The 21,498-nt window shown below is 34.9% G+C and overlaps 1 protein-coding gene across 3 annotated transcripts in view; it reads right to left on the bottom strand.

Moving 5' to 3' along the window:
* Nucleotides 1–2,483: 2,483 nt before the first annotated feature.
* The window catches only part of LOC121969680 (OVARIAN TUMOR DOMAIN-containing deubiquitinating enzyme 9-like), a 39,588-nt gene continuing 20,573 nt past the window's right edge, over nt 2,484–21,498 (bottom strand). For 2 of the 3 annotated variants that reach the window (XM_042519904.1, XM_042519903.1), the window contains 7 exons: nt 16,477–16,593; nt 3,957–4,031; nt 3,770–3,843; nt 3,607–3,655; nt 3,093–3,177; nt 2,956–3,012; nt 2,484–2,740 (listed from right to left, as the gene is read on the bottom strand). In XM_042519904.1, coding sequence (XP_042375838.1) covers nt 2,685–2,740; nt 2,956–3,012; nt 3,093–3,177; nt 3,607–3,655; nt 3,770–3,843; nt 3,957–4,031; nt 16,477–16,593 — 513 coding nt within the window. In that variant the 3' untranslated portion in view covers nt 2,484–2,684. The remainder of the gene's footprint in view (nt 2,741–2,955; nt 3,013–3,092; nt 3,178–3,606; nt 3,656–3,769; nt 3,844–3,956; nt 4,032–16,476; nt 16,594–21,498) is intronic. The other variant, XM_042519905.1, reaches the window with a different exon arrangement.

Raw genomic sequence — 21,498 nt, 5'->3', positions numbered from 1 at the left:
TTTCTAAACATCTGGGGCATTGTCTTAAAAGGAAAAGTAATTCTCCACAAGAAAGTAGAGAATTGGACGTAATTGTTATTGCTTTCTCTATGTTATTGAGTGTGTGTATTTTTGTGTTGTATGACTGAGAGTCCTAGTAACAGGGGTATCCCATTACCGGACTTCATAGGAATCACTTCCGTTTTGTAGCATAGGATATGGATTAAGATAGCATTTCAGCTTAACCTCCTTGGGGAAGAGCTGGTAATGAACCTAACTTCCTTCAAGTGTATAAAAATAGAAGATGGGTGATAGGTGATCCATGATATATTGATTAGCATCACAATGAAACTGAACTCCTATAACACTTCCCAAACCAAGTTCCTCAATACTCTTTCTCTTTCTCTCTTTCTCCTACTTACTTCCCTTTATATTTGTGTTTGCAATCTTAAATCTTTCAATAGTTTCGCTAGTTCGCTATGCTTAGATTCTAGTACTTATATCCAGTCTCTATAGGATCGATATTTTTATTACTTGACGACACTCATATACTTGCAAGTTCACATCATTACCATCGAATGAATTGTGGAAAATAATTTTTGACAAGTTTACTGTAACTTATATAATCAAAAAATGGTAAGAAATGGTTGTTTGAACTGTCCAAATAGCTACTATACGTTGTAGCAACTAACTGTCCAAGTAACTGCTACATGTTGTAGCAGCTAAGGTTTGTATATTATAGCATAAATCCTAATAATATATTCAAATTAAAGAAATTATAACTTAAATTGAAATGACTTACCATCAAATCAATTGTAAGAAATTGAAACAACTTAAATTGACAAGTTTCCTACAAATTATATAACTAACAAATTAAATTTTATCAAAAAAGATTATTAATATTTTAAATGTGTACATTGTAGGCTTAAAAAGCTCTTTTTGCCTCCTCTTTACTCTCAAAGGACTTGTGTATATCGTCCTTAAAATGATTAACTTGTGTAGATTCTTTTATCCAAGTGTCACCCAGCTGACACTCAATAAAGACAACATATAATTGTTTCCTATATTAAATAGATTATTTGGAATCACTTATAAACAATATATTAGGATTAGAGGGAATTAAAACTTAAAATGAAATGGCTTACTATTGGTTATGAAATCTAAGAAATGATGTTTGGCAAGTTTCTGTAAATTATAAAACTAAAAATTTTAAAAATTATCAAAAAAGATTATACTTCATTGTAAGAAGAGGTTTTTTGGACTGTCCAAGTAGCTACTACAATGTGTAGTAGCTATTTGGACAGTTAGCTACAACAACATGTAGTATCTATCTACCCAAGTAGCTGCTACACACTGTAGCAGCTAGGGTTTGTATGTTGTGGCAGCTAACTATCCAAGAAACTGCTACACGTTATAGTAGCTAACTGCCCAAGTAGCTGCTATATGTTGTAGCAGCTACTTGGACAATTAGTTGCTACACGTTGAAGTAGCTAACTATCCAAGTAGTTGCTACACGTTATAGTAGTTTACTGTCCAAGTAATTGTTATAATGTGTAGCAACTAGCTGTCCAAGTACCTGCTACACGTTGTAGCAACTAGGGTTTGTATATTGTAATATAAATCCTAATAAAAAATATTGTACATCACTGAAAAACAAACAATAGAGTGAAAAGGCTTACGATCGAGAATGAAGAGGGATGATAAGTAACGTGTAGTGTCGGCTTTGTTTGTGGTGGTAATTTAGGGAGCTTCCAACAAGCTCGAGAGCAAAAATGCAATTGTAAATTGTGCTTAAATTTGTGGTGTAAATCAGCTTTGCTTTGCTTGCCAACAAGAGCGAGAGCGACGGAAGACGGCGACAAAGGTGCGAGAGTGAGATTTGGGAAAGTCAGTAGATTAAAAATCAAAAATGGAGAGGGGTCAATAGATTAAAAATCAAAAATGGAGAGAGGTGCTAAGTAACATGTAGCATTGACTTTGTTTACCGTGATAATTTGGAAAGCTTCCAACCAGCTCGAGAATAAGCATACGACTATAATTTGTGCTTAACTTGCCTCTTCTTTGCTTTACTTATCGACAGGAGTGAGAGTGACGGAAAAGGACAGCTAAGGAAGGAGCAAGAGTGAGAAAATTTAAGATTTAGAAAAGTCGAAAGATTAAAAATCGAATCACAAATTTTGAATAGAGGCCGGGGAGAGAGCCTCATAAGTGCATCACTCACCGTCGCATATATTAGGGTGCATGGTAAATTGGTTGGAATGGTCCATCTGATTTGATAAATTTTAGTGAGTTTAAAAATATATTTATAATATAACATTTGAATTGAATGGAATACATTTTGATATATTAGGGAAACAAATTATTTTAATTTTTATCCATTAATTGATTAACAGTCCAGTGAGACTGAATGAAGCTGGCCCGAGTGCATTACAAATAGCAGCAGCGAGCGTGAGACAAAGCTAAAGACAGTTTTCTTAACCATTAATATTACGAACACAAAAAAATTTATGAGAAATGGATTTATAATTATGATGAGTTGCACAAGAATGAAGTTGTTTACCTTTTTTATCGTTTTACTTTTCTTTACAAATGATGCAATGAAAATTGTGTGTACAGTATGGACAAGCATTGATGTATACATGCCTACAATGCTTCCTTCTTCCTCGTATCGCTGGCCATCATGCAACCCGAACACGATAGAGATCTCAAATACCAAAGTGCCACCACCTTTTCTTCTTCTTACATTCCATGGCAGGAAACTCTGCTCATCAAATACATAAAACAAAGAAAACATATCAAGCCATATTGAAAAGCAATACATAAGATGCATAGCCACACCAGAGCAAATCAGATGATTGAATGGCTTGGGAGATGCATGAATTCATTTTCACTCCTCCCAAAATGAGAAGACACTACTCCACTAACAAATGTGCTATCAACTACAACAAATGCTCAAGAACATAATAGATGACCAACCTCCTTCTGGATAGATTGAGTTGTAGTGCACTTCGGCCCAAAAGCTCAAACATATAACTGCGAATAAATATGACTGTTGAGATCGATGGCCGTAGTTAAGAGGGGGGGAAAAGGCATTGGTCAGCAAGCAGTCTTACCCCGTTTAGATTTCTCAACACTAGGAAGTATCTCAATGTAGCAGGTGTCCTTGAAGGAAGTCAGAATGAATATTTTAACACCATACTGCACCAGATAATGAAATTTCTTGCTGTGAGATGTGACAGGAAGAAACAAGGAGAAAATGACGGGAAAAACTTCCTAAAGACCAAGAAGTAAACTTTTGCCTGGTAATGCATAATTCATGTATAATCTAAAATAGTACACTCTTGCCTTACATTCCTTAAACTATAGTTCTGACTTTAATATTCATTGCTTTACATTTTATAAGTTCTAACAAAAATAATTATTGCAAGGGTGCCTCATTAGAGTTTTGCAAAGTTTCCGAAATCAGATTCATCCTGATATCTCAGAAACCTCAAGATTCGAGAATACAAATTCAAGTGACCAAATTGTCTGTTCAGTGTGATGTAATAAAATTCTGATATGGATTCATTATTTTCTGCAAGAAGTGCAACGTGCCTACATTTCATGACAAAAGAGTACTAGACATACTGAATCAGCAGCTGCTTGTAACGTCACATGGTCTCCCCATTCTCCACTTCTGTTCATCCACGTCAAAAAGAAAAAACATTAAACAAAACATAAATGTTATAGCTACCATACAGCAGCATTCATCGTGCATATATGAAAATGTAGTTCAAAAAAGAAACTGTACTTGCACATCTTCCTAAGGTATTCATCAAATGACATGGGTACATAACCCTCATACACCTCACGATGAGACTTCAGCTGCGTTCCACAAAAGAAGTATCAAATCCATTGACAAAGCAAAAAGAAAGATCATAAGTGGAAGATAAAATGAGAAACTTAATCAACCACTGTATTGGATGTATTGACCAAACCTGATCAACAACTTGATCTCTCACAAACTTATGGTGCTCAGGTGTACGATAAAATTGATCAGATAGTGCCCGAAACTGGAAAGACGATAAAAGGAAGATCAACAATTCTCTAAATAATAGGGGACTCTTTCAGCTTTCACTGTCAAAAGCATTGCAACATTTTGAAGGATAAATTTGTACAAACAATAAGCAAACAAACAGACTCAAGAGATATCCTCTATTCTTCAAAACAGAGAGATGCCAAAAACTGTGGCAAAACCCAAGAACTGAAAATACATTTTCTGATGCATTATACAAATATGAAAACTTCCTTCGAAATTCTAGTATCCAGGGACGAAATATGCTTACCTAGAGAGAGTTGTTATTGGAAATTAAAATTGAACTTTTAGAAATTAGATCTTTTTGGAAGTTGACTTCTTGGAGCTACATATTTTTTGGGAACTATATCTTGTTGGACATCCAAATTGATTTCTTGGAATTACATTAGGATTTACCTTTTTACTCTTTTCATAGTCTCATGTTTCAATGGTTGACTACCTCACTTGGTGTTTTCCAATGTAATCAAATAAGGGTCTACATAGTTCCTTTGAGTTGTATATATAAGGGAATGTTCTCTAAGCATTTGTATCCTAAGTAATCAAGTTCTCAAAGACATTCCTCTTTCTCTTGTTTTTATTTTTGAAATGATTATTTTCTTATTTGGTTGTCTTCCTTTAATGTTTTTTTATGCTCTATATTTTGGTAATGATATTTTTACAAGTTATCAGTCATGGGTTTTGGTATATTTGTAACAAGGTCCCTTAGTAGAGGATTCAACCAGTGCCTCAGAATGGATTCAAGTGGGTGTGTTCATGGCCGTCTCAAGGGTCCTTGAGGCCCTAGGCAAAAAAATAAATAAACAAGGCCTTTAATGTTTTTTAAAAAAAAAATTTAAAAATCATCCTTTTTCATTCGGACTTGGGACCAATGGGTTTAAAATTATTTTTTTAAAAAGTAAAATAATTAAAATGCTAATTTTTTAAAATATATATATATTAAATTTAGTTTTCTAGATTTTTTATATGCAAAATTATTAATTAATTTTTTCTATTCAAGTTTTAATAATAAATAATTTTTAAATGATAAAATTACTAAATTATTTAATCTTTCTTGAGATATTATTGAACGTAAATAAAACTTTATTAATTTTAATTTTGAAAAACTTTTTTTTACACTAATAATAATAATAATATTCTATAAGCTATCCATGCATTGGAAAAAGAAATTTATTTTTTTTACAAGGGTCGATATTTCAAGTGTTGTTTTTTATTCTAGATTTATTATTTCTTTTAAAAAATTTTAATTCTAAAAATAAATCTAAATCATATCAGATAACATATCATATGTTAAAAAGTTTTCAAGATTTAAATATTTTATTTTAAAAAATCATTATCAAGCATTTTTTAACTTTTCTATGTCATATAAAAAATTAAAATTATTATATTTTAAATTGTTCAAACATACTTTGAAGTGACAAAATAACATGATAAATAATATAATTAAAGTAATTAATTTTAAAAGATTTTCAAGTGAAAGTTTTACCTTATTTGTTTTATTCTCATCAAATCGTTTGTTTCTTCTAATTACAGTTTTTTCACAAAATTTTGGTTTTATATTTATTTCATTTGCAATCTCTTTAACAAAAATCACAGTAGATATGAATTAATTTTCTCTATAATCATTAAAAAAAGAAACAAGACCTTTTAACTGATGAGGAAAGAGAAACATACGTAATCACTGATGAGGAAGGAAAATAGCGTGGAACACTGATGAGAGAGAGAAAAGTTACGGTATCACCAATAGCTAGGGTTTTGAGAGATATTGAAAAGGAAAATTAAATCGGCTTTTGTTGCCTAATTTCAAAATAAGGTGGAAAGAAAAATTAACAATAATAATAAATAAATCAATTAAGCAACGAATTATAGCATGACATTTATTAAGGGATAAATAAAAGGTGTTTAATTGAGAATTGGCACACACAAAAATACGAAGCAACATGACATTTATTAATGTGGACATGTATGCCAACATAACGTCATTAATTTATATCCGATGGCAAAATTTAAATTGATGGCTCAAATGTTAAAACTAATGGACTCTAATTTTATTGGGGCCCTAGGCATAGAAGATCTATGCCTTAAGTCGAGCCTAGGTGTGTTAGTGGACTTGGTATGAAGTTATTGACTTAGTCCAACTACAAAGTGTGGAGGACTTTCATGGAATCTTATCTTGTTGGTGAAGATTAATGAGATTTTGTTAATGGAGGAATCACTAATGCTTTTATAAATATACTAGTAAATGCTAATGCTTTCAAGAAATGGAAATAGCTAAATGGAAAGATTGAATTCATTTTAAAGAGCATGGTCTACCATGGCTTGTTAGACAATATTATGTGGTGGAAATCAACTCACGAAATTTGGCAAACTCTTAACAGGTTATTTAACAAAAAAAAAATTAAGCTCGGCTACAAATTTAACTACACAAGGTGATCTTTCTATATCAAAGTATTCTTTAAGGATCAAGAACATATGTTTATAAATTTTTCTTCTTAATCCAGAAGAAGCAATTTATGAAGCTCGTATAAGGCAAAATATAATTAAAAGCTTTAAGTCAACATATATCCCCTTTTATTGCTTTAATAAAAGGATGCACTCAACATATCTTCTGTCCGGTTTTACATTTTTTTTACTGTTTTTCTATTTTTGCTGGTTCGTGTTCAGTGGCCTTGTTGCTGCTGTCCGGTTTTGGTTTTTTTTTTCCCTTTTTTTAATTTTTTTCTGTTTTTCTTTTTGTTTTTTTCCTATTTTTCTATTGTTGTACAGTGGTACAGTATAAATATGATGTCACTTGTAAATACATTGTCTACCTTCTCACATTTACATCGATCATGATATCAAGTTTGCTAAGGAACATAATCCATTTTCTTTTACTTAGTTTGTCATACTCATATATATGACCAAAAATTGTTCAATATTCAAATCATTCTTTCTGGTCTTTTTGTTCTTTTTGCATTTTGGTTTTTTATAATAGTAGATGTGATAATAAACTAAACGAGATCACAGAAAGAGCATCTATTGATAAGCGAGAGGTATGAAAATTTTGTCTATTTTACTTAGTTATTACTTGCTCATACTGGAAAGTAATGTTTCTTTGTTTTCACATTGTCTAGGCTTTGCAACTGAAAATTTTTCCTATGTAGAAATTGATTTACTAATCCATCCTTTTTAGTTTACCATTTAAACTGGAAAGTAATGTTTCTTTGTTTTCACTTATAGAAGCATATTTTGCGAACTTAAGATTTTTCAATCCGAAGCATAATTTGCTGGTTTGTGTTCAGTGTTCTTGTTGTTGTCCGGTTTTGCTTTTTTCGTCCTGTTTTTCCTTTTTTTCTTTTTGTTTTTGTCATGTTTTTTATTGCTGGTAGCCTGGTACAGTATTTTTCTATTGCTAGTACAGTTGATTTTATTTGGTTTTTAATTTTTCAGACTATTTTCTTATTCATGGGACAACACCTCATGCGCAAGCCACTAGACCCATCCAAGGGGACTTTCAAATATATTCATAAATGGCGCGGGCGACTATTTTCTTATTCAATTATCATATAAGATAGTAGTGATACTCCAACATATATATCAAAATGTGAAGACCCAATTTTGGACATGGTGATGGATACTAGTGGGCATACCTTTAAAGGTTAATTTAGGTTCAATCCTATAAATCTTAATACCACAAATTGAACCCAAGCTTATGATTACTTTGTGTCAAGTGTCGGTTTTGATCTTAGGGATTTCGAATGTTGGGTCTAGTTATTCATATGTTTCTTCTATGCTCTTCATCATGATAATTTAATGAGTCACATGTGGACCTCTTATCTATCTGTGATTTCATAGTGGTATACAGTTTTTATCACGTTGGGTGGTTAAAAACTGTTGCTAGACTAACTACCTTAGTCTGTGTATGGATTTACACTGCCTTCGTGTATAAAACCTAGAGGGTCGCACGTATAGCACGTAGAAATAAACAATGGCATTGGAAGCTAGTCGAGATCAAGATCAAATATGGATTTATTTGATACAAAGAGAAAGAATTTGAATAGCCATAATCATGATGATTAATGGAGAATTCGAAATGTCATCATAATGTTAATTAATGGAGAAGTTGAAGAGTCATCATAATGAAGGTCATAAATGAAGAATTTATGAAGTCTATAACTCTTCATCTTCTTAATTAATGAAGATCATAAATGATGAATTAATTGAGACCTTAACCCTTCGTATTCCTTGGAGGCTATAAGTAGCCATCCTCGGAAAGATTCAAAGGTGAATTCTTTCTCTCCGAGTCTCCCTCGTCAGGTTCTTCTTCGTTTTCTTTTACCGGAAGAGATCGGTAGTGCTTCCAAGACTTTATCGATCCAAGAGGTTAGCACCTAACGGATCGTATCAAGTTCAAGTCTCGTAAAGTTTCTGTCCAAAGCCAAAGAAGTTGCTGACTTTGTAAGTGGGCTTTTCGTTTCGAGTATAGCTACGGAATATGTTTATATTTCATTATTTTATATTACAAGATCATTTCTTTTTGTTCTAAGATGCACTGTTATGACTCAAGTTAGATATGGTAAAGGAAATTTCCAAAAATATGATAAGATATGACAAGTTATGGCCCTGATGCGGTGGGTAATAATAACCGATATATGGCCCTAATGCAGTGAGTAATGATAACCGATATATGGCCCTGATGCGGTGGGTAATAATAACCGATATATGGCCTCACCCCTTAGAAGAATTACATATAGGGGACTGATCAGTAAAAGGGAATTAACATGATAAGATATGATAAGTTATGGCCCTGATGCGGTGGATAATAATAACCGATATATGGCCTCATCCCTTAGAGGAATTACATATAGGGGACTGATCAGTAAGAACATGGAAAACAAGATGATTAACAGTGCTATGTTTTTGACTAAGTTATGTTTCTGTCATGAATTCTGAATGTTTTGCTAGAAGTATATGTCTTCGTCTAAATTATGTTTCTGCCATGAATTCTGAATGTTTTGCTAGAAGTATATGTTTTCGTTTAAATTATGTTTCTGCCATGAATTCTGAATGTTTTGCGAAAAGTATATGTTTTCGTTTAAGTTATGTTTTTGTCATGCTTCATGAAATATGTTTTCGTCATGCTTCATGAAATATGTTTTCGTCATGCATTCTGAATGTTTTGGCTATATTTTGTACTCTGTCATGCTATGTTCGATCAATACCACTTACTGAGTGTTTTCCCAAGCACTCACCCCCCTTACTCTCATCCCCAGATAAAGACGAGGAACAAGTTGAGAAGGAGAAACAGGAGATGTTTTGGGGCTGGTAATGAAGTCGTGTCTAAGTGATTCGTCCTTTTAGTTCATGTTATCCTTATTTGTACGCTTTCGCTTTTGGATTGTAAAGACAATATTTTCGTTATATTATTACTGGTTTGGTATGCACTTTATGAGGCTTGTTGTTTTCGAGTGTTTATATTCGCGAGCAACGCCGGTGTCACGCGCCTAGGTCACAGGGTGTGACATTGAAGTGGTATCAGAACCAGATTTTAATCTGGTTGGGATGTTTTGTATGCAAATCTAACGAAGTTGGATTTTCAACAATTGGCTACTAGTGCCCTCCGAAATGGCTAACTAGCAAAAATCATGATCCCATCATCGTGATGCATGCCATTTTTCTACCGAATTCCATCGTTTAGACTTCCGAAATAACGTTTTTGCCATTTTAGGAAGGTTTCCGGTTGCCTTTACCTTCTCATAGGAATGTCAAAGTCTAATCGTCAAGCAATTATCTTTGAACTATCATGAACCATCACTCATCCACTTTTAGAAAATGGCTGACAAACCCATCCCAAACAACCATAACCCCAACTACGCCAACCCAAAACAACAATGAAGATGCAAACCCTCCCCCAGGAGTTAGCCTCAGCCGAGAAGAATTAATGGCCATCGCTACCATCGTAGCAACCACCCTGTAAGGGTTAGCGACCCCAAGTGAACAAAGGTTAAAACGGTCGAACCTATCGAGTGGCCCGTCTAAAGGACCCCCTTTCACTTTGCCCTCCCAAGGCATTAAGCCATGTCCTACTTGTAACTTCAGACATTTTGAAGAATGTCGTAGGATCTCCAATGCATGCTTCAACTGTGGGAAGATGGGGAACCAAATTACGGATTGTCCTAAACACAAGAAATAAGGGGCAGTGTCAAATTCTATTGCAGTCTAGAATAAATCAAAGGAGAATAAGCCCAATGCTCAGGTGTTCGTTATGACTCAAGAAGAGGTGGAAGGCGCAAGCGATATGGTGGTAGGTATCATTCTAATCAACAAAATGAATGCCTATGTATTATTTGATTGTAGTGCCACTCATTTTTTTTATATTTAAAAGATTCACTATGAGTTAGGACTCAGAGCTGAAATACTTAGTGAACGATATAGAGTAGCTATGCCCGCTAATAAGGCCATCGAAGTTGTTAGGTCAGTATTGGTAATCATACATTCGAAGCTGATCTAATTCAACTAAACATGGTTGAGTTCGATGCCATTCTTGGAATGGATTGGTTGACCAAGAACCACACATTAGTGGATTGTCATAGGAAGAGCGTCAAACTTCGGACTTTAAGCCAAGAAGAAATCATCTACCATAGCAAGGCCAAGGAAAAGAGATTGCTCCTATCCGCATCTCAGACTTGGAAAGCCATGAGGAGCGGTGATGGAATCTATCTAGCAATGATAAGTGAGGTGGAAGAGAAGATTAAGGCTAGAATTTCAGTCGCTCAAGACTTCCCAGATGTATTTCCTGAGGAATTACCTGGCACAGTTCCAGACCGTGAAATAGACTTTGAAATTAATTTGGCACCAGGTGCAGTGCCAATATCAAAGGCGCCCTACCGGATGGCCCCCAACAGAACTCAAAGAACTAAAAGAACAACTTCAAGAGTTGTTAAAAAAAAAAAAAAATCAGACCGAGCGCATCTCCGTGAGCCCTAGTTTTATTTGTGAAGAAGAAAGATGGGAGTATGAGATTGTGCATCGATTATTATCGAGAATTGAACAAAATCACAATCAAGAATAGGTACCCTCTTCCAAGGATAGACGATCTCTTCGACCAACTTAAAGGAGCTACAGTGTTCTCCAAACTCGATTTAAGGTCAACCTATCACCAGCTGAAGGTTAAGGCCGAAGATATACCAAAGACGATTTTTAGAACCAGGCATGGACACTACGAGTTCATGGTAATGTCATTCGACTTAACCAATGCCCTAGCAGCATTTATGGATCTCATGAATAGAGTGTTCAGATCATATCTTGATAAATTTGTGGTGGGGTTTATCGACGACATCCTCATATATTCACCAAGTGAAGAAGGCCACAAAGAGCACCTTCGCCTTACCCTCTAGATACTGAGAGATAAGGAAATATATGCCAAATTCAAGAAGTGTGAATTTTGGTTAAAAAGTGTCACCTTCTTGGGTCATATAATCTCCGAAGTAGGCATTTCTGTAGACCCCAAGAAAGTGGAAGCAATTTTAGACTGGCCAAGACCAAAGACAATAACAGAGATTCGAAACTTTTTAGGACTAGCCGGCTATTATCAAAAATACATTGAAGGATTTTTCCTCGATAACTATAACTCTCACCAAGCTCATACAAAAAAACTCCAAATTTAACCTGAGTGAAGAATGTGAGAAGAGTTTTGTAACCTTGAAGAAAAGGCTTGCATCTACACCAGTACTAGTACTACCCGCAGGGGATAAGGATTTCACTATTTATAGTGCATCAAAAGGAGGTTTGGGGTGCGTTCTCATGCAAGAGGGAAGGGTTATTGCTTACGCTTCACCACAATTGAAACCGTATGAGCAAAACTATCCCACGCATGACCTTCAACTAGCTGCAGTAGTATTCGCGCTAAAAATTTGGAGACACTATCTATATGGTGTCAGGTGTGAAGTGTTTACAAATCATCAGAGTCTCAAATATCTGTTTACACAGAAAGAATTAAACATGAGGCAACGACGATGGGTCGAGCTCTTAAAGGATTATGAGTTAATAATAAGCTACCACCCAGGTAAAGCAAACAAGGTAGTTGATGCTTTGAGTCGAAAGAGCATGGGCAAGATAGTTTTGGCATCGCTCTCAGCACAACCATGCCTTCGAGAAACAATCAAGTTGAAGCAGAAACAAGACCCGACGTTGGCAAGACTTACAGAGCAGATCAAAAAGGGAAAAGCACCTGATCTTCAAATAAATGATAGCGGGATCTTATGGATGAAAGGAAGACTGTGGGTGCCTGACATTGATAATCTTCGACAAGAAGTAATATCGGAGGCCCACAAATCAAAATTCTCGGTCCACCCTGACAGTACAAAGATGTATAGAGATTTGAAGAAGAACTTCTGGTGGAGCGGAATGAAGAAGGATGTCGGGGAATCGTCTCTAGGTGCCTAGTATGTCAACAGGTCAAAGCAGAACACCAACGACCTAGAGGACTTCTTCAACCTTTAGAGATTCCAGAGTGGAAGTGGGAGCACATTTCCATGGACTTTGTGGTGGGATTGCCAAAGTCAAGACAAAGCCATGATGGGATATGGGTAGTGGTGGATAGACTCACAAAATCTGCACACTTCCTACCTGTTCACATGAATTATAATCTGGATAAGTTGGCTACTCTATACATGGACAACATTGTGCGGCTGCATGGAGTTCCAGCAAGCATACTATCTGACAGAGACCCAAGATTTACGTCCCATTTTTGGTAAAGTTTTTAAAAAGCTATGGGGACTAAGGTCACTCTCAGCACGGCCTATCACCCTCAAACTGATGGCCAAACTGAGAGGACAATACAGACACTTGAAGACATGCTAAGAGCATGTGCTTTGGACTTCAACAGTTATTGGAGTGAGCACCTACCCTTAATCGAGTTTGCCTATAATAACAGTTATCATAGCAGCATTAGAATGGCCCCATACGAGGCTCTATATGGGCGCAAGTGTCGGTCACCTCTATATTGGGATGAAGTAGGAGAAAAAGCTATAATTGGACCTGAGCTTATCCAAACCACAGTAGAAAAAGTGACTGTCATCAAGGAACGACTCAAGGCTGCTCAAGATCGGCAGAAAAGTTGGGCTGATTTGAAAAGAAGACCATTGGAATTCGAAATGGGTGATAAGGCCTATATAAAGATTTCGCCAATGAAGGGAGTAGTTTGATTCAATAAAGTTGGAAAACTAAATCCTAGATATGTAGGGCCTTTCGAAATTCTGGAGAAAGTGGGATCACTAGCTTACAGACTGGCATTACCACCAGATATGTCAAGGATTCATAATGTCTTTCACGTCTCCCAACTAAGAAGATACGTTGCAGATCTGAGTCATATCTTGGAAACTGGACCACTCCTAGTCGAAGGGAACTTGAATGAAGAATTGAAGTATGAAGAAGTTCCCATTCAAATTATTGACACCAAGGATCAAGTACTTAGACAAAGAACTATCCCGTACGTCAAAGTACAATGGTCCAATCACACTGAAAGGGAAGCTACCTGAGAACCCGAGGAAAAGATGCGCAAGCATTACCCATATCTCTTCGAAGATCAAGCGAGCTCAAGTTTCGAGGACGAAACTTCCAATAAGGAGGGTGGGATGTGAAGACCCGATTTTGGACATGGTGATGGATACTAGTGGGCATACCTTTAAAGGTTAATTTAGGTTCAATCCTATAAATCTTAATACCACAAATTGAACCCAAGCTTATGATTACTTTGTGTCAAGTGTCGGTTTTGATCTTAGGGATTTCGAATGTTGGGTCTAGTTATTCATATGTTTCTTCTATGCTCTTCATCATGATAATTTAATGAGTCACATGTGGACCTCTTATCTATCTGTGATTTCATAGTGGTATACAGTTTTTATCACGTTGGGTGGCTAAAAACTGTTGCTAGACTAACTACCTTAGTCTGTGTATGGATTTACACTGCCTTCGTGTATAAAACCTAGAGGGTCGCACGTATAGCACGTAGAAATAAACAATGGCATTGGAAGCTAGTCGAGATCAAGATCAAATATGGATTTATTTGATACAAAGAGAAAGAATTTGAATAGCCATAATCATGATGATTAATGGAGAATTCGAAATGTCATCATAATGTTAATTAATGGAGAAGTTGAAGAGTCATCATAATGAAGGTCATAAATGAAGAATTTATGAAGTCTATAACTCTTTATCTTCTTAATTAATGAAGATCATAAATGATGAATTAATTGAGACCTTAACCCTTCGTATTCCTTGGAGGCTATAAGTAGCCATCCTCGGAAAGATTCAAAGGTGAATTCTTTCTCTCCGAGTCTCCCTCGTCAGGTTCTTCTTCGTTTTCTTTTACCGGAAGAGATCGGTAGTGCTTCCAAGACTTTATCGATCCAAGAGGTTAGCACCTAACGGATCGTATCAAGTTCAAGTCTCGTAAAGTTTCTGTCCAAAGCCAAAGAAGTTGTTGACTCTGTAAGTGGGCTTTTCGTTTCGAGTATAGCTACGGAATATGTTTATATTTCATTATTTTATATTACAAGATCATTTCTTTTTGTTCCAAGATGCACTGTTATGACTCAAGTTAGATATGGTAAAGGAAATTTCCAAAAATATGATAAGATATGACAAGTTATGGCCCTGATGCGATGGGTAATAATAACCGATATATGGCCTCACCCCTTAGAGGAATTACATATAGGGGACTGATCAGTAAAAGGGAATTTCCAAAAACATGATAAGATATGACAAGTTATGGCCCTGATGCGGTGGGTAATAATAACCGATATATGGCCTCACCCCTTAGAAGAATTATATATAAGGGACTGATCAGTAAGACCTTGGAAAATAAGATGATTAACAGTGTTATGTTTTTGACTAAGTTTGTTTTTGTCATGCTTCATGAAATATGTTTTCATCCTGCATTCTGAATGTTTTGGCTATATTTTGTACTCTGTCATGCTATGTTTGATCGATCCCACTTACTGAGTGTTTTCCCAAGCACTCACCCCCCTTACTCCCATCCCCAGATAAAGACGGGGAACAAGTTGAGAAGGAGGAGCAGGAGATGTTTTGGGGCTAGTAATGAAGCCGTGTCCAAGTGATTCGTCCTTTTAGTTCATGGTATCCTTATTTGTACGCTTTCGCTTTTGGATTGTAAAGACAATATTTTCGTTATATTATTACTGGTTTGGTATGCACTTTATGAGGCTTGTTGTTTTCGAGTATTTATATTCGCGAGCAACGCCAGTGTCACGCGCCTAGGTCACGAGGTGTGACACAAAAGATCCGACATGCAATTATTTTCAAAGAGTTTATCCGAATAATAAAAATGATTTGATTTGTAATTTTTATCAAAAAGTTATAAAAGGGGGTATCTATCGTGCAAAACATCTTGTTGGGGGGTTTCAAAATACTACGACTTGCAAAAAATGTCCGCCTCATGTACGTGAAGAAATAAAAAATTTCATGGAGAAAAAAACGGAGAAAAGTAATCTTTCTAAACTTGCGATATTGGACTTTGAGGATGTAGACCCTCTTGGTGATGATATTGATATGAATGATATTGGAGCAAAAGCTATGCCGCCTATAAATACAAGTACAAGTTCTAGATCAGTAAATATGCCAAAAAGGTCAAGATAAATAGGTCCAATGGATATGTATTTTGCTCCTAATGTGCCAAAAAATGTTGAAAGTGAAAAGGGGAAAGAGATGCAAACTACGACAAATGAGGCATACAAGAAAAAATTGAGGCAAAAAAACGTGTATGGCTATAATTGAGTGGATGTATGATGCAGCAATTCTTTTTAATGTCGGTAACTATTCAAGCTTCAAAAGGAAGTTGGACTTGGTTGGCCAATATGGTGTAGGTCTAAAAGGACCTAGTTATCATGAGGTGCAGGTTCCTTTTCTAAAAAAGATTGTTGATAGTGTGACCAATGATTACATAAAGTCGTGTGAAACAGAATGGGCCAAGTATGGTTGTAATTTGAAGGCAGATAGGTGGACAAACAAAAGGTAGAGGACATTGATTAATTTTTTAGTGAATTCTCCTAAAGGTTCAGTTTTTATCGAATCGGTTGATGCTTCTGATTATGCAAAGACCGGAGAGAAAATATTTCAGTTGCTTGATCGATTTGTGGAGCGTGTAGGAGAAGCAAATGTTGTTCAAATTGTTACGGATAGTGCAAGTAACAATGTGCTTGCTGGTAAGAATCTATTTAATTCTTTCTTATCAATATGTTTTTTTTTTCTTATTTATATTAAACTTATCTAGTTTTCTAACTTCTTTTGTAGGAAAATTATTAGAAGCAAAAAGGCCACACCTATATTGGACTCCTTATGCTGCTGTCGACTTGATCTTAGAACATATTGGGAAATTGCCTGATTTTAAAGCAACATTGAAGAAGGCAATAAGTGTGAATGCTTACATTTATGTTCGCCCAGGCATGGTAAATATGTTGAGGCAATTCACAATACAAAAAGAGCTTTGTCGGGCGAGTGTCATAAGATTTACTACTACTTTTCTCACTCTTGAAAGGATGCACCTACAGAAGCAAAATTTAAGAAAAATGTTCATTTCAAAAGATTGGACAGAGAGTAAATGGGCAAAAGAAGCGACAGGCAAGAAGGTAGCTAAAATCATCATGACACTTAGATTTTTGAACTTGTGCATATTTTAAAGATATATGGCCCTTTAGTCCATGTTAGACTGGTTGATGGTGAAAGAAAACCTGCAATGGGTTATATTTATGAGGAGGCTATGAATAGGGCAAAAGAAACAATTATGAAGGTCTTTAAGGAGAAAGAAGAGAAATACAAAGAAGTGTTTGAGACCATTGATAAGAGATGGGAATGCCAATTTCATCGGCCTCTACATGCTGCAGGACATTATTTGAATAATTTTTTTATTCAAATATTTGTGAAGAAGTGGTGAATGGTTTGTTTAAAACTATGGAGAGATTGGTTTCAAGCGCTGCTAAGCAAGATAAAATCACTACCCAACTCTCTATATATCGAAAGGCAGAAGGGCTATTTGGGAGGAATATGGCAATTCGACATAGAAAAACATTATCGCTAGCAGAATGGTGGGAATGCTATGGAGCAAATACCCCAGAATTGCAAAAGTTTGCTATTAAAGTGCTTAGCCTCGCTTGTAGTGCTTCCGGCTGTGAGCGCAATTGGAGTGTATTTGAGCAGGTATGTAATAAATATAAATGTATAATACTATTAGTATGTTACCTTTATAAGTAGAAAATATTCTTTGCTATTTTATTATACTTATTGTGATTTTTGACATTTTGTAGATTCACAGCAAAAAAAGGAATAGGCTACCTCAACAGCGTTTAAATGATTTGGTATTTGTGAAATACAATCGTGTCTTAAAACTTCGATATGATGCACGTGATAAGATTGACCCCATCTCTTTGACAGATATTGATGACAGTAATGAATGGTTGATGGGTAGAATGGATGGAGAAAGTGATAATGAAGAAGATGAGTTAGTTTTTAAAGGTGATAACCTGACATGGGATGTCGTTGTTAGGGCTAGTGGAGCTGAAGAGCCTGAATATTGTACTAGAGGAAAAAACATTGCATCTATGGCCTCTAGTTCACATGCTAGGCCTAAACAAGTCGAGAAGGGAAATACATCTTCCTCTATGAGACACTCATCTCTAAGACTTAGAGATGAAGAAGATGAAGAAGAAGAAGAATAAATTGAATTTGAAGAAGATGAAGATAAAGAAGAAGAAGAATACAATGAGGATGATCTTGATCTTGATGATTAATTTGACTTATTACACTTGTTTTGATGAACTTTGTTAGTTTAGATTAGAAAGTTGAAATTTGAAAGTTTGAAACTTTTACTAATTTTATCATGGTATTGTTTTGTTTGTCATATTATGTGGTTTATGACTAATGGTTTGATATTTGTGTGTGTGGAATATTAATAGTTATCATATATTATATGAGTATGTCAGTAGTTTAGTAATCAACCTCATGTTCAAGAGGTGCGTGCCTCGCGCCTCGCGCCTCGCGCCTCTAACAACACTGCTAGAGATCAATCAAAAAATTTCAACTTTCATGAAAACAATGGTTGTGATGCCATTATAAAAATGGATAATACAATGTCATTGTAACAGTGGATAATTCAGTTCATCGTGTGATGAAGATACTATTATCATCAACCAAAAGCAAGAAAATCTCATTACAAGTACACGTGTATTTCATGTTCGAGGAATAAAAAAAAAGTTTTAATGCAAACACTGTAAATGCTGGAATTTTTTTTCATTTTGGCCCATAAAATGCGAAGTGTCTTTGGAACATCAAGGAGCTCAAGATAGATGTCATTCATACTAGTAAGAGAGTTAGATTTATTTGTTTTATCTTCTTCTAGTTCATATGTTAAGAAGACAAATAGCAAAAAAAGTGCACATACATTGCATGCTAGATTGGGACATCTTAGCATGGAAAATTTAAAAACTATGCTGAAACTAAATCTAATAAAAGAGTTGTCAAGCTTAACTAAATTTTGTGAAGGAGAAGTGTGTGTGAAGGATGTAAATTTGAAAAGGTTCATTGATTTCCTTTTGACAAATCAACTTCATGGTGTCAAGCCCCATCGCCCATCGGAACTTAGAACTTATTCACGATGATTTAATGGGACCAACTACAACTCCTTTTATGGATATCTATAAATATTTTTTATTGTTGACTACAATAGATTCACAGGGATATATTTTTTGAAGCATATGTTAGAAGTTTTCAGCAGACTTGTGGAATTCAAAGAAATGATTGAGAGCTAGCTTATTCCAGAATTAAGTAACTAAGAACTGAAGGAATGAACAATTTTTATCTTTGTGTCATCAACATGACATTAAAAGAGGACTAATTTGCGCTGAGCTACCACAACAAAATAGTGTAACAAAACAAAAGATTATTTACTTGAGCTGGTTATATGCTAAGAATCTTCAAAAGTTTTATAGGCTCAAGATATGGAATATGCATCATATGTAATTAATAGAATGCCTCTTTCTCCAATTAATATGAAGTCACCCTACAAATTGATGATTAGAGAAAAGCCTCAAACATTTAAAAGTCTTTGCCTCTATTAGTTATGCCCATGTGCCAAAATCTCAAAGAAGTATGCTAGATGCCAATACACGAAAATGCATTTTTGTTGGGTATGATAAAATGGAAAAATCATTGGAAATGCACGGATCCTATATCTTGTTTCACAAGATGTTCAAAGTGAAGGGGGAGTCATACCAACCAACTTATCTTCATCAATTGTTGAGAAGCAAGTGAAAGGGGGAGACCACTAATTTGCAGAAATAGATGAGCTATGATATGTTCAACTCAAGGAGAACCATTGATGATGGTTCAATCCCATACCATTATCAAGCCAACTCATTATAGAGAAGAACAATTCATTAGCACCTATTCTTGTTCCTTTTTGCAAGTCCAATTAATGATGAAGAACCTTTGCATTTGATGAAGCAAAAGAAAATAAAGAATGAGAGCTTGCTATAGAAGCTGAAATAAATACTCATAAGAAAAATCAAACTTGGAGCCTTATTCCTAAGCCCCAAAATGTACAACCTATTTCTTGCAAATGGGTGTACAAAATCAAAAAGAAAAGTTGATGAGAGAATATATATATATATATATATATATATGGTTGGTTGCTTGATGGTTTTTTGTCAAGAAAAATGGACGACATTATGAAGACACTTTTAGCCCTATGGTTGAGATGATTTTAGTAAGTATGGGATAGCTTTGGAAGTCTTTTATTATTGGAAACTATGGCAACTTGATGTGAAAAATGTCATCTTGTATGTAGAGCTTGAAAAAGACATCTACATGAAGCAAGACTTGCATCTTGATTATATTTGCAAAATTAAAAAAGCATTTTATGAGTTCAAGCAAGCTCCACACACATGTTATGGAAAAATTTCATAATACTTAAAATTTTATAGCTAGTTTATTTGTTAAAAAACAAGAATATAATTATTCTCATATATGTAGATGACATGATAATAACGGGAAATGATAAAGTGAAAGTTAAATAACTTCAAGATGAGCTTGCTATAAGATTAGACATAAGAAATTAGGGGAGTTGCATCATTTTCTTAGTTTAGAAGTGATGAATATGGACAATGGAATTTTTACACACAACAAGGCTATTCCAAAAAGTTAGTTGAGCGATTTAGATTCAATCAAAGCATAAGATACAATATTCTTTTTGATGCAAATGTAAAGTTGAGGTGTGAAAAAGGATTATTTTTGCCAAATCATAAACCTTATCGTTGGAAGTCTTTTATATTTAACTATAACAAGGTTAGATATTTCCTTTTCAACTAGATATCCTCAATAGACTTACGCAATCTCCTCAAGAGCCTCACTTCTACACTACAAAGAAGATTTTGAAATATATAAACTCAACTTCAGACTTTGGCTTATTCTTTTAAAAATAATGTCAATAGTTCGTTTGGTTTCACAGATATTGAGACTTTGTTGGAAATTTGGATGATCAAAATGTACATGGAGAATTGGATGTGAAAATCTGGATGATAGAAGATGTACATTAGGTGATACAAGTGTCTTTTAGGGTAGCAAGAAACAAAATTTAGTGTCTTTATTAACTAATGTGGTAGAGTAACAAAGTTATTGCACTTGCTACCCAAGAATGTGTTGAAGAGCTACATATCCTATATATAAATCAATTGCAATTTTTAGAGACAACCAGAGTTTTATGAAGATTGCAAACTAGACATACAAGAACTGAATATATTGAGCTTGAGCATTACTTTATTTTAAGAAAAGTTCTTGGTGGTAGCATGGTCTAAAATTTCATACCGTGCTAAGCGAAACGGTCAAAATGTGTCATTTGGTAAATCACTAAAACTCGATATCACTCAGCGCCAAGGTTCAAAATCTCGAGCTATGCCATAATTTTGTCCTTTGACCATGAAGATATTGTTCCAGTATCATGCTGACACTCGTGTCGATGATAGATTGAAAGTTGAAGGAGAAAAGATATAAAGCAAAGAAAAGAGACATTGCGAGTAATATTGAGTTTCGATAATTTACCAAAATAATATGTTTCGATCCTTTTGCTTGGCATGGTACCAGATTTAAAACTATGCCCGACACAGACAATATCTCATCTTTTTCCTTCTTCAACCATTGTCACTGACTTCTTTTGAAGACAATCATCAACTTCAGTGTAGTCGTGACCTCTTTTAAATATAAATCTCATGTTACATCATCTAACTTCTCAACCATTGTACTACATTTCATTTGTGTCATCTTCATCTAAAGTTTTCTTTCTCTATTTAGGAACTTTATAAATATCTGGCTATTTCAAACATAACATTATAATATAAGCTAGCCCAACCCGATCCAAAACAAGATTAACATAGATAATACCCAAAAGTGACATGACACAA

This window comes from Zingiber officinale, chromosome 4A, assembly GCF_018446385.1.
Source record: "Zingiber officinale cultivar Zhangliang chromosome 4A, Zo_v1.1, whole genome shotgun sequence".
NCBI lineage: Eukaryota > Viridiplantae > Streptophyta > Magnoliopsida > Zingiberales > Zingiberaceae > Zingiber > Zingiber officinale.
The sequence above is the reverse complement of the archived record's forward strand: the minus strand, read 5'-3'. Positions and strand labels throughout refer to the sequence as shown.